This window comes from Eschrichtius robustus, chromosome 1, assembly GCF_028021215.1.
Source record: "Eschrichtius robustus isolate mEscRob2 chromosome 1, mEscRob2.pri, whole genome shotgun sequence".
NCBI lineage: Eukaryota > Metazoa > Chordata > Mammalia > Artiodactyla > Eschrichtiidae > Eschrichtius > Eschrichtius robustus.
In genome coordinates, this window is record NC_090824.1 from 86,143,485 (window position 1) to 86,156,145 (window position 12,661).

The window sequence follows — 12,661 nt, forward strand, 5'->3', positions numbered from 1 at the left end:
ATATTTTATCATCTCATGTTGGTCTTTTTTCATCATGTTTTAGGACAAGGAGGTTGTGTTTTTGTTGTTTTTTCCTTAGTCTGGAAGATTTAAAAAAATTTTTTTTTTCTCAGAGTATAGGTCAAATTTTGGCCTTTCATGCCATCCTTTTCAATTGATTATATGAGTATATACATTTATACCCTGAGTTTTCTTTTCCTGTTAAATTTAATATATCTTTATCTTATTCTCCCTATTTCATGTGTCTGATGTTGTTGAAAGACTCATCAAATATTGTTCTACAGCATTTAAAATCTTTTGCATACAGATATACTCTATTGATTGACATTGAGTTTTCCTTTAATTTTGTCTCCTTTGACCCTGTAATGAAATTTTTGGCAGCTAAATTTTTGTTCATGTCCATGATATATTCCCAAAAGTGGAATTTCTTGATCAAAGAATATGCATTATAATGCTTTTGATGCACACTCTAGAGTTGCCCTTCAAAAAGATTGTACATGTTTATTAGTATAGTTAATCTGGTTTCTCTGTTATTTTGCGGGTATTGAAATAAGACTGAGTATACTTTTATAGTTTGCTTTTTTTTTTTTTTTTACTGAATATATTGTGATCATTGTCCCATATCTCTAAAAGTTCTATTTCGGTGTCCTTTTTAAATTAATTTTTAATTTATTTCTTATTTTTTGAGATCTAATTCACCATCTTAAAGTGTACAGTTCAGTGGTTTTTAGTATATTCACTGTATTCTGTGCCGTTATCTAATTCCACAACGTTTCCCTCACTGCCAAAAGAAACATGCATCTATTAGTGGTCACTTGCAGTACCTTCACCTTCTTTCTCTGACACTGAGTACTATAACCTACTTTCTGTCTCTTTGGATTTGCCTGTCTGGATATTTCATATATATAAGGATTCGTACAATATGTGGCTTTTTATGTCTGGCTTCTTAGCATAATGCTTTCAAGGTTCATCCATGTTGTCCCATGTAACTGCACAATCAGCCCTCCATGTCCGCAGATGTGAAACCCCTGGATTCCTAGGGATTCCTAAATGGAAATTTACTGTGTGAAAGGTTATGACTCTTAATGCTCTTGATTCACATCACCGAATTGTTTTTTACAAAGTTTGTATGAATTTAAGTTCCTACAAGTAGGGTAAATGAAATTTTGCCTTCACTTTAGCTTCTTTAATATTTAGAATATTACCAATTTTATGGCTAACTTGATGGTTAAAAAAGACTAAATTGTTTTAATTTGTATATTTTTTATTAGTGGTACAGTTGAACTCTTTCATAAGCTTATTAGTCATTTGAATTTCCTCTTTTTTGAAATTTCTATTTGTGTCTTGTCTTTTTTTCCCCTTAAGGTCTTCCTGTTTTCCTTCTGATTGAGCTTTTTATATATTAAGGAAGTTAGCTAGTTGCTTTATTTGTTGAAAATATTTTCCCCAGTGGTCTTTTGTTTTATGTCTTTTGATGTGCAGAAATTTTAGTCTATAATATGGTTAAGTTTTTCGGTTTAAAATAAAACTTTAAATGGTGAACTTTTTTTAAAAATTTATAATTTTTTTATTGGAGTATAGTTGATTTACAATGTTGTGTGAGTTTCTGCTGTACAGTAAAGTGAGTCAGTTATACATATACCTATATCCACTCTTTTTTAGATTCTATTCCCATATAGGTCATTACAGAGTATTGAATAGAGTTCCCTGTGCTATAAAGTAGGTTCTTATTAGTTATCTATTTTATATATAGTAGTGTGTATATGTCAGTCCGAATATCCCAATTTATCCCTCCCCCCTCCCTTTCCCCCTTGGTAACCATAAGTTTGTTTTCTACATCTGTGACTCAATTTCTGTTTTGTAAATAGGTTCTTTTGTACGATTTTTTTGGATTCCACATATAAGCGATATCATATGATACTTGTCTTTCTCTGTCTGACTTACTTAGTATGATAAACTCTAGGTCCATCCATGTTGCTGCAGATGGCATTATTTCATTCTTTTTTATGGCTGAGTAATATTTCATTGTATATATGTACCACATCTTCGTTATCCATTCCTCTTTCGATGGACATTTAGGTTGCTTCCATGTCCTGGCTATTGTAAATAGTGCTGCAGTGAACATTGGGGTGCATGTACCCTTTCTAATTATGGTTTTCTCCAGATATATGCCTATGAGTGGGATTTCTAGATCATATGGTAGCTCTACTTTTAGTTTTTTAAGGAATCTCCATACTGTTCTCCATAGTGGCTGTACCAATTTACATTCCCACCAAGAGTGTAGGAGGGTTCCCTTTTCTCCACTCCCTCTCCAACATTTATTGTTTGTAGATTTTTTGATGATGGCCATTCTAACAAGTGTGAGGTGATATCTCATTGTAGCTTTGATTTGCATTTCTCTAATAATTAGTGATATTGAGCATCTTTTCTTGTGCTTTTTTTTTTTTTTTTTGGCATACAAATTCTTGACCTTATATATTCATTTTGTCATTTTTTTCCCTGCCTGTAATGAGTTTCTTAACACGAAGTCAATCCATGCCCAGGATTTCTTTTTTTTTTTTTCTGGTCATCAACATTAGAATATATTTTGCATTTATATAATAAAATATAGAAGACAGTAAAAATAAGTGAGTATTGCTATAAGCAACAACAGAAATAAAACTCATGAGCAATATTCAGCAAAACAAGGCAGACATAAAATTTTATACATTGTATGGTTTCTTTTTAAAAAATTCAAAACTGGGCAAAACAAATTTATGGTGAAGGTAATAGTTATTATGGGGGCAGAAAGCAGGGGTCATGACCAGGAAATAGTATAAGGAAGGCTTCCGAGGTGCTGGGAAAGTTCTGTTTCTTGGTCTGAGTAGTGGTTATACTAGTGGGAGTTCAGATAACTCACATAAGTCATAAGTTTATAGTTAAACTTATGACTTAATGCACTTTTCTCTGTGTTATAACTTATTAAGAAAGCTAAGACAAAAGCCTGATTTAGTTCATTAAGATCAACAGTTGGCAAAGAATTACTGAATATTATTTTAGACACCTACAAAGTTCAAGGAACTGTCTTAGGTGATCAAAGATTCCAAGTCCATTCCACTATCAGATATTTTTTTTTTCTTATTAGTCATCCATTTTATACACATCAGTGTATACATGTCAATCCCAATCTCCCAATTCATCACACCACCCCCGCCCCCCACCACTTTCCCCCCTTGGTGTCCATATGTTTTTTCTCTACTTCTCTGTCTCAGTTTCTGCTCAGCAAACCAGTTCATCTGTACCATTTTCTAGGTTCCACATATATGTGTTAATATACAATATTTGTTTTTCTCTTTCTGACTTAACTTCACTCTGTATGACAGTCTGTAGATCCATCCACGTCTCAACAAATGACCCAATATCGTTCCTTTTTATGGCTGAGTAATATTTCATTGTATATATGTACCACATCTTCTTTATCCATTCGTCTGTTGATGGGCATTTAGGTTGCTTCCATGACCTGGCTATTGTAAATAGCGCTGCAATGAACAATGGGGTGCATATGTCTTTTTGAATTACTGTTTTCTCTGGGTATATGCCCAGTAGTGGGATTGCTGGGTCATATGGTAATTCTATTTTTAGTTTTTTGAGGAAACTCCATACTGTTCTCCATAGTGGCTGTATCAATTTACATTCCCATCAACAGTACAAAAGGGTTCCCTTTTCTCCACACCCTCTCCAACATTTGTTGTATGTAGATTTTTTGATGATGGCCATTCTAACTAGTGTGAGGTGATACCTCATTGTAGTTTTGATTTGCATTCTCTAATAATTAGTGATATTGAGCATCTTTTCATGTGCTTTTTAGCCATCTGTATGTCTTCTTTGGAGAAATGTCTATTTAGATCTGCCCATTTTTTGATTGGGTTGTTTGTTTGTTTGATATTAGGCTGCATGAGCGGTTTGTATATTTTGGAGATTAATCCCTTGTCAGTCACTTTGTTTGCAAATATTTTCTCCCATTCTGTGGGTTTTCTTTTAGTTTTGTTGATGGTTTCCTTTGCTGTGCAAAAACTTTTAAGTTTCATTAGGTCCCATTTGTTTTTGTTTTCATTGCTCTCGGAGGAGGATCAAAAAAGATCTTGCTGCAGTTTATGTCAGTGTTCTGCCTATGTTTTCCTCTAAGAGTTTTATAGTATCTGGTCTTACATTTAGGTCTTTAATCCATTTTGAGTTTATTTTTGTGTATGGTGTTAGGGAATGTGCTAATTTCCTTCTTTTACATGTAGCTGTCCAGTTTCCCCAGCACCTCTTACTGAAGAGACTGTCTTTTCTCCAGTTTATAGTCTTGCCTCCTTTGTCATAGATTAGGTGACCATGGGTGTGTGGGTTTATCTCTGGGCTTTCTATACTGTTCCATTAATCTATATTTCTGTTTTTGTGCCAGTACCATACTGTTTTGGTTACTGTAGCTTTGTAGTATAGTCCGAAGTCAGGGAGCCTGATTCCTCCAGCTCCGTTTTTCTTTCTCAAGATTGCCTTGGCTATTCGGGTCTTTTGTGTCTCCATACAAATTGTAAAATTTTTTTGTTCTAATTCTGTGGAAAATGCTATTGATAATTTGATAGGGATTGCATCGAATCTGTGGATTACTTTGGGTAGTATAGTCATTTTGATAATATTGTTTCTTCCAGTCCAAGAACATGGTATATCTTTCCATCTGTTTGTGTCATCTTTGATTTCTTTCATCAGTATCTTATAGTTTTCTGAGTACAGGTCTTTTGCCTCCTGAGTACAGGTATTTTATTCTTTTTGATGCGATGGTAGATGGGATTGTTTCCCTAATTTCTCTTTCTGATCTTTTGTTGTTAATGTATAGGAATGCAAGAAATATCTGTGTATTAATTTTATATCCTACAACTTTACCAAATTCATTGATGAGCTCTAGTAGTTTTCTGGTATCATCTTTAGGATTTTCTATGTATAGTATCACGTCATGTGCAAACAGTGATAGTTTTACTTCTTTTCCTATTTGGATTCCTTTTATTTCTTTTTCTTCTCTGATTGCCATGGCTAGGACTTTCAAATCTATGTTGAATAAAAGTGGAGACAGTGGACATCGTTGTCTTGTTCTTGATCTTAGAGGAAATGCTTTCAGTTTTTCACCATTGAGAATGATGTTTGCTGTGGGTTTGTTGTATATGGCCTTTACTGTGTTGAGATGTGCTTCCACTGTGTCCACTTTCTGGAGAGTTTGTATCATAGATGGCTGTTGATTTTTGTCAGAAGCTTTTTCTGCATCTATTGAGATGCTCATATGGTTTTTATTCTTCAGTTTGTTAATGTCATGTATCACATTGATTGATTTATGTGTGTTGAAGAATCCTTATATCCCTGGGATAAATCCCACTTGATCATGGTGTATGATCGTTTTAATGTGTTGTTGCATTTAGTTTACTAGTATTTTGTTGAGGATTTTTGCATCTATATTCATCAGTGATATTGGCCTGTAATTTTCTTTTTTTGTGATATCTTTGTCTGGTTTTGGTATCAGGGTGATGGTGGCCTTGTAGAATGAGCTTGGGGGTTGTTACTTTCTCTGCACGTTTGAGAAGGATAGGTGTTAACTCTTCTCTAAATGTTTGACAGAATTCGCCTGTGAAGCCATCTGGTCCTGGACTTTTGTTTGTTGGAAGTTTTAAAATCACTGTTTTAATTTCAGTACTTGTGATTGATCTGTTCATATTTTCTATTTCTTCCTGGTTCAGTCTTGGAAGCTTGTATCTTTCTGAGAATTTGTCCATTTCTTCTAGGTTGTCCATTTTATTGGCATATAGTTGCTTGTAGTTAAACAGTGAACTCTTTATTATATTTGGAATCCCCTTAGTTATATGTTGATTATTATTATTATTATTATTTTACAAATAGACAACTGTTCATTGCAGCACCATTTAAAAAATCTATTTCTTTTCTCATTGCTCTTTTTTTTAAATGTTTTAATATTCTTTATTTTTAGAGCAGTTAAAGGTTCATAGCAATATTGAACAGAAGGTTTTGAGATTTCCATTTACCTCCTGCCCCCCCACACACATAACCTCCCCATCATCATCCCCCACGAGAGTAGTAAATTTTTGCAGCTGATGAACCTACATTGATACATCATTATTATCCAAAGTCCCATAGTTTATATTAGGTTTCACTCTTGGTGCTGCACATTTTGTGGTTTTGAAAACATACACAAAGACATGTATCACCATTATAGTATTGTACAGAATATTTTCACTGCCCGAAAAATCTTCTCTGCTTTGCCTATTCTTCCCTCCCTCCGCACAACCCCTGGCAACCCATTTAATCTTTTTACTATTTCTATAGTTTTGCTTTTTCCAGAATGTCATATAGTTGAAGTCATACAGATTAGTATTTTCAGATTAGCTTCTTTCACTTAATAATAGACATTTAAGTTTCCTTCATGTCTTTTTGTCTCACTGATCTCTGATGCCTCCTCTATCGTTTATTGCATTCATGCATTTATGAGGCCCTGAACCTCAATTGCCTCTTTTGTTTCATCAATCTATTCCCCCCACCAGTTCCATTTAATTAGTCTGAGGTAGGATAGTATGGTGTTATCTATACAACCACTCTAAAAGGATGTTTTGAAGATTAAAGATATGATGTTAGATGAAGAATAGCTTGGCTCATTTAACAAGTAGTCAGTGAATGTTAACTGTTAAGGCAGTGATGATTTAGATATCCCCTACCTCCCTGCCCACCACTCCCCCCAAAAAAATATTCCAGTAGGACTGCAGTAAATCTATAAGTTAATTTTGAGGGAAACAGACAATACTCAATGTCCCCATCCAGAAACTTGGTATTTCTGTTTATTCAAGTTTTACTTTTGTTTTTGTAGATTTACTAATGTTTTCTTCTTAAAGGTTCTGTGTGTGTTTTCGGTACAGCTATTTTTAGGTATTTTGCTTTTTGTTAATATGAATGGAATTTTTTTTTTTTCGGTTACTTTTTAAATGAGTTGTTACTGGTAGTTATATAGTCTTTTAGCATCTGTTGGGCTTTTTTTTTTCTCATTCTACTTACAGATTATCAGATATTTGAATGTTTTGCTCTTCTCTGTTTCTTTGCTTGTGTTATTATCTCCTTTTTTTCTTTCTGAAGATTATGATTGCCATCTCCCTTTTTTAAAAGTAATTAATTTGGCTGCGTTGGGTCTTAATTGTGGCACGCGGGATCTTTGTTGTAGCATGCAGGATCTTTAGTTGCGGCATGCGGGATCTTCGTTGTAGTACATGGGATCTTCAGTTGTGGCATGCAGGATCTTTAGTTGTGGCATGCAGGATCTTTCGTTATTGCATGCGGGCTTCTCAGTAGTTGTGGTGCACGGGCTCTCTAGTTGCGGCGTGCAGGCTCTAGAGCGCGTGGGCTCAGTAGTTGGGGCGCGCAGGCTGAGTTGCCCCACGGCATGTGGGGTCTTAGTTCCCTGACCAGGGATCGAACCCACGTCCCCTGCATTGGAAGGTGGAGTCTTAACCACTGGACCACCAGGGAAGTCCCGCCATTGCTCTTTCATTGAAATGTTCTTTAGTTCCTTTTTTCCCTGAATTTTGTCATTTAGATAAAAACAGATGACATAGCAAGAATTTACCAGCCTAAGCGTTATGCTTTGTCACCCAAGACAACAATAACCTTGGCACATCTACTTGCTGCCCGTGAAGATCTGTCCAAGATCATCAGGACAAGTAGTGGCTCCAGCCGGGAGAAGACAGCATGTGCCATTAATAAGGTTGGTTTTTTTTTTCAGTAACAGTGCATAATGAATTTATAATATCCTTGTTTGATGTTTTTACAGATTTAATCCATTTTTCTTTTAATCCTAGTGAACTCCTAGAAAAGAGAGTGGTGGAGGGGCTTCAGTCAGTTTAGGCTTAGTAGTGTTTTCTGTGTGCATGTTTGTTTGAATTTCTGTATTCATAAATTAAACCACAGTTTTATCTGAATTAGAGGAATTAAGAATTATTTTTATGAATAGCGTTAGCAAGAATTATTTGCCTTCTTTCCAATAATGTAATCATTTTTTGTCAGTAAAAATCTGTAGGAGTCATTTCGGGCACTCACATATTCCTTAGATCTTTGATGTAAAGGGAAGAGTACATGCTTTGGGTTCACATCCTAGCTCTATCATTTACTTAGAGCAATCACCTTGGGCAAGTTGCGGAATCTCTTGGAGGTTCCATTTCCTGATTCAGAGTATAGATCCATTGCTCTGACAGTGGTCTTAAATAAGCTCAGAGTCTGAATTTTTTACTTTACGACAGCAGCAGCAACAATAAACTAATTTAGAATGTTTATATCAGCTTGATTAGCATATACTTACTCTTCATTTAGATAGATCACTCTATGACAAACTACTACAAAAGAGCAAGAAATCAGAAGTAAGGGATTTGGGTAATTTAAAAACTATTTCTCACTCAGTGCAGTGAGAAAGGTATCCTGTATCAAGGGATGGCTGTATGTAAAGTCAGTTTTGCTAATTATTACTAAGTTAGGCACCAGTGTTTGGGCCTTCCTGCTTCCATTTTAGACCAACCTCCTCTCTTCTTAAAGTGTTCTGTCTTTAAATATGTTACTTAATGTCTTGCATCAGGTTATAAGCTAGTCTTGATGGATCAAGAGTTCTATTTCTTTAAGTGACATTGCCCATCTCTTTTCTGAGTTTGTAATTTATAGTCTAATTATTTGAGGGCAATCTTATTATGAGATCTTGGAACAGCGTCCCTGTATATCCACCAACATAGCATGTTTGGTGGAGAGCTCAATGAAGATAACGACCAAGAAAAAAGCTACTGACATTTTTTGGATTTGGTAATTAGGATGTTATTGCTGACTTTTAAAAGAATGTTTGCTTCTTCGAACCTTGTCCCACAGTGAGGATGTTGTACTTTTTGTCTTTCATTTATGACATAAAGTAGTAAAACATGATTTTGATTAGAGAATCAAAGGAAATAGAACACAACTGATTCATAGATCATTTTGGTTGAGGCAGTTCTGGTTTACCTTCTTTCCTGAAAGAGACTAGCAGGAAGCTATTTGCTTCCTGTTGGTGTCTGTACACGGGCATATAAAGTAGCTCCTTTCTACAGAAAGTTGGGGACTTAAAGCAAACTCTTCCTTGGTTTATCCTTCAAAGCATTATAAAGCATGGTTAAGGAAGTGTATCAAGTCTCTCTTTTCTCTATAATATAGTAACTAGTATCATCATTGCAAGTTAGTGAGCTTAATTTCTCATAAAAAAGGAATAGTTTATTGAAAATCCTTGTATCTCTTTACAACGATAACCTTGGATTATAGCCATTATGTGGGTATAATGCAGTCAGAGATGAACATGTTATCATATATACTTCATACTCTGTTGAAATAAAATGTGCTCAGAAATAGTCTTTTATTGGATAATCTATTACCAAACCAATGGCAATAGAAAGTCCAGAGTTGTTGCATAAATGGATATGAAGTCAATTAATGCAAGGTATGTATTTTATGTATATTGTAAATGTTTTGCTAAAAAAATTTCTTAGTGTGATGGGTACTACATTTGTTATAAAATTTGCTAAACAAATTTAAACAAGTCCTTAAGTTTCAGAAATATTCCCCCACATTGCTTAAAAATAACAGCACATTGTGAGGAATTTGTCACACAATCACATTTGTATTTTCAATATTAATTCATACTGCCGTGTCTGATACTTTCATGTCCTTAAATATTTGACTTCTGTTTCTTGATTAGAACAATAACTTCAATATTGCTTGTATCCTTTATGTAAATTTTAACTTTTAAAATATTGGAAACTGAAAGAAAATATTTCTTTACACAGGTGCTGATGGGAAGGGTGCCTGACAGGGGAGGACGGCCGAATGAAATTGAACCACCACCCCCTGAAATGCCCCCTTGGCAAAAGAGACAAGAAGGCGGTGGAAGGGGTGGTTGGGGTGGTGGAGGTGGAAGTGGTGGTAGAGGAGGTGGTGGGAGTGGAAGAGGTGGTTGGGGAGGGGGAGGGGGGTGGAGTGGAGGTGGAGGAGGGGGTGGTAGAGGAGGAGGTTTCCAAGGCAGGGGAGATTATGGTGGAAGAGGGGGCTATGGAGGAAGAGGGGGCTATGGTGGAAGAGGTTATGGAGATCCATATGGAGGAGGTGGTGGTGGATATAGAAGATATTAAAAGCTACAGCATTTAGATAGCAGGCTTACTTCTTAATAGATACATTAGGCATAGTGTTCTAAATAACTACTTGAATGTCATCTTTGAAGTAAACACCATGTTAGATTCCCTGATGATATCATTCTTGAATTGGGTTTAGTATGTAAAGAGCATTGTTTTATACTACTATTTGATCTCTTAGACAAAGTGATGATTTTTTCCATATTCTGTGTACTCTTGAGCATGTTATGTCTTTTTAAGAAACAAAAAAAAACCGAGCAAAAATTATTTTTAAAGTGTAAATATATTATTACCATCAAACTTGGAAAATAGAAAGTATTTTATTGTCATGATTGAATTTAGATTGTTACCTGTATTTTATTCAGGTCTGAAACACATAAATGACCCCACTTGTAGTGGAAAGGAATATAGACTATTGCCTCATCTGTATTCCTGTGGCTGTGTTTTGTGTTTGTTAATACTACTTTACAAAATAGGGAAAGGGACTGATTGATAGTTGTGTTCAAGAGGAAGGTTTCTTGACTTTTTCTTTCTTTTATATGAGCAATTCCTCTAGCCAGGTTTGTGTTAAACTTCTATTAATTGAAGCTGAAGTCTGTTTTTTGCTATGCATATTTGATTTATTTTACAACTGGATTTGAAATCTGTATAATTTTGTTTGACTGACAGCAGAATTAAAGACTGAGGTCAGAATTACTCTAAAGGGACAAAGACATGTACTAGTTTTACATGATGGTGTGAAAAATATTTCTGTAAATTGGTTTCTTCGTCATTTGTGCCATCACTGTAGGTCTCCGAATATTAAAAGGCAGGCTGCACTGTGCTACACAGGATTAGGACACTCATATCCAGTTTCAGTAGATCAGAGGTAGGGCCAGGGTATCCCGTGGTAGTTCTGATTCTCAGCTAGATTTGGGAAACAAAGGGTTGGGGAATGATTAAATGTGGTTTGGTGGTTGGAGCAGTCAAAGGCTTGGGAATCAGGAGTTGTGAATTCAAATCATGACACTAGCCTAGGGGTGCTATGGGTTGAAATGGCCATAGCTCTCAAGGATTAATTTGTCCTCATTTGTCAAATAAGGAATGTGATACTTGTGCCTTCTCAGGTTGTTTTATAAAGACCTAAGTACAAGTCCAATTTGTTGAGAATTTATAAAGGCCTGTTGTGAATGGTTTAAGAGGCGGCCCAAGTAATGCATTTTTCTCTTGGTGTAGAGAGAGAAAAAGATACAGTCACATAAATTTTTTCAATCCCACTTTAAAATCTGTAGGCTCCTGGTCAACTCTTGTGCGTAACAACTTTCTGTGGTCTAACCAGCTCAACAGATAGAAGGCTGAGTACCTGTGGACAAATGATATTTGATATTTGGCAGTGTTATTCTTGTTGTTGTTTTGTTTTACAGTAAACCCTGTGGGGAAATCTAAAATAATGTTAAACCTTTACATATTGTGTACACTGCAGTCTTGGCCATGTAGTTTTCAAGCTAACCCTTCGAGGAAATTTGTTCAGGATGGGAAAACAATTTTTTGGTTATTCGTAAGCTTAGATTTTAAAAAAATTTTATATGTAATGAAGAGATTTAATTTCATTTGTGATAGTTGAAGAAAAGGCTTTCCAAATAAGGAAACACTTTTATCAGTAGCTATGAACTCTGAAAAATAAATAATTTTAAAAAATATATACACAAAGACCACTGGAGTAAAATATTTCAAAAAAGTTATTACTTAAACTATTCATTTAAAACCTTTACATTTCTGCTTCATTTCTTTTCAGGAGCTTTAGTTGCTGATACAGGATGGGTTTACAACTACTTTCAGCTTCTTTTATTACTAAAGGTTTATGGCGAATAATGGTAGAAACATTAGTTCATTAATTTCTGTAAGATTTCTTTGTACCTTCATAGGAGTGCTGTTGGGTTATCTGCTACTCACTGTAAATCTTATCCAAGTTTAGCACTTGCTCCTGGAATCTTGTTGGACCCGGAACCACTCTTATTTACACATTCCTATAAACTTCACTTGAATGAAAAGCTGAGTGGTCTAGAACCTAATATCGTATTCTTTCCTGTGAGGTAGGATTTTCATGAAAATCTTCTTTCAATAAAAATTTCTTTCACAGAAAAGTTTGCTAAGCAATATCTAGAATAGCAATAAGGCAATTTGGGGCCTTAATGTGAAAGGCCATAATGTGAAAATGCTTTATAAATTGAGTGCAATACAAATGCAGAGTATGATGAATGGCACTTCACTGCTTCCTAAAATCTTAACACCTTCTTCTGTGCCACCTCTTCATCCTTTTTTGCCTAGTTCTTAATTTTTTTTTCCTACTACCTCATTTTCCCTCCCCTTTTTTCTTCTCCCTGCCTTGGTCTATCCTGTGGTATCTAATAGCACCTATAGACATGATCTTACTGGGAGTTTCTGGATTAAAGAAGTAACTGACCTCTTACCTGGATTTG

General features: G+C 35.2%; 1 protein-coding gene across 1 annotated transcript in view; it reads left to right on the forward strand.

Moving 5' to 3' along the window:
* FAM98B (family with sequence similarity 98 member B) overlaps nt 1-11,881 on the forward strand; it is a 34,435-nt gene extending 22,554 nt beyond the window's left edge. The window contains exons 7-8 of the mRNA XM_068549007.1: nt 7,607-7,774; nt 9,861-11,881. Of these exons, the coding sequence (XP_068405108.1) occupies nt 7,607-7,774; nt 9,861-10,202 (510 nt within the window). The 3' untranslated portion in view covers nt 10,203-11,881. The remainder of the gene's footprint in view (nt 1-7,606; nt 7,775-9,860) is intronic.
* Nucleotides 11,882-12,661: the final 780 nt, after the last annotated feature.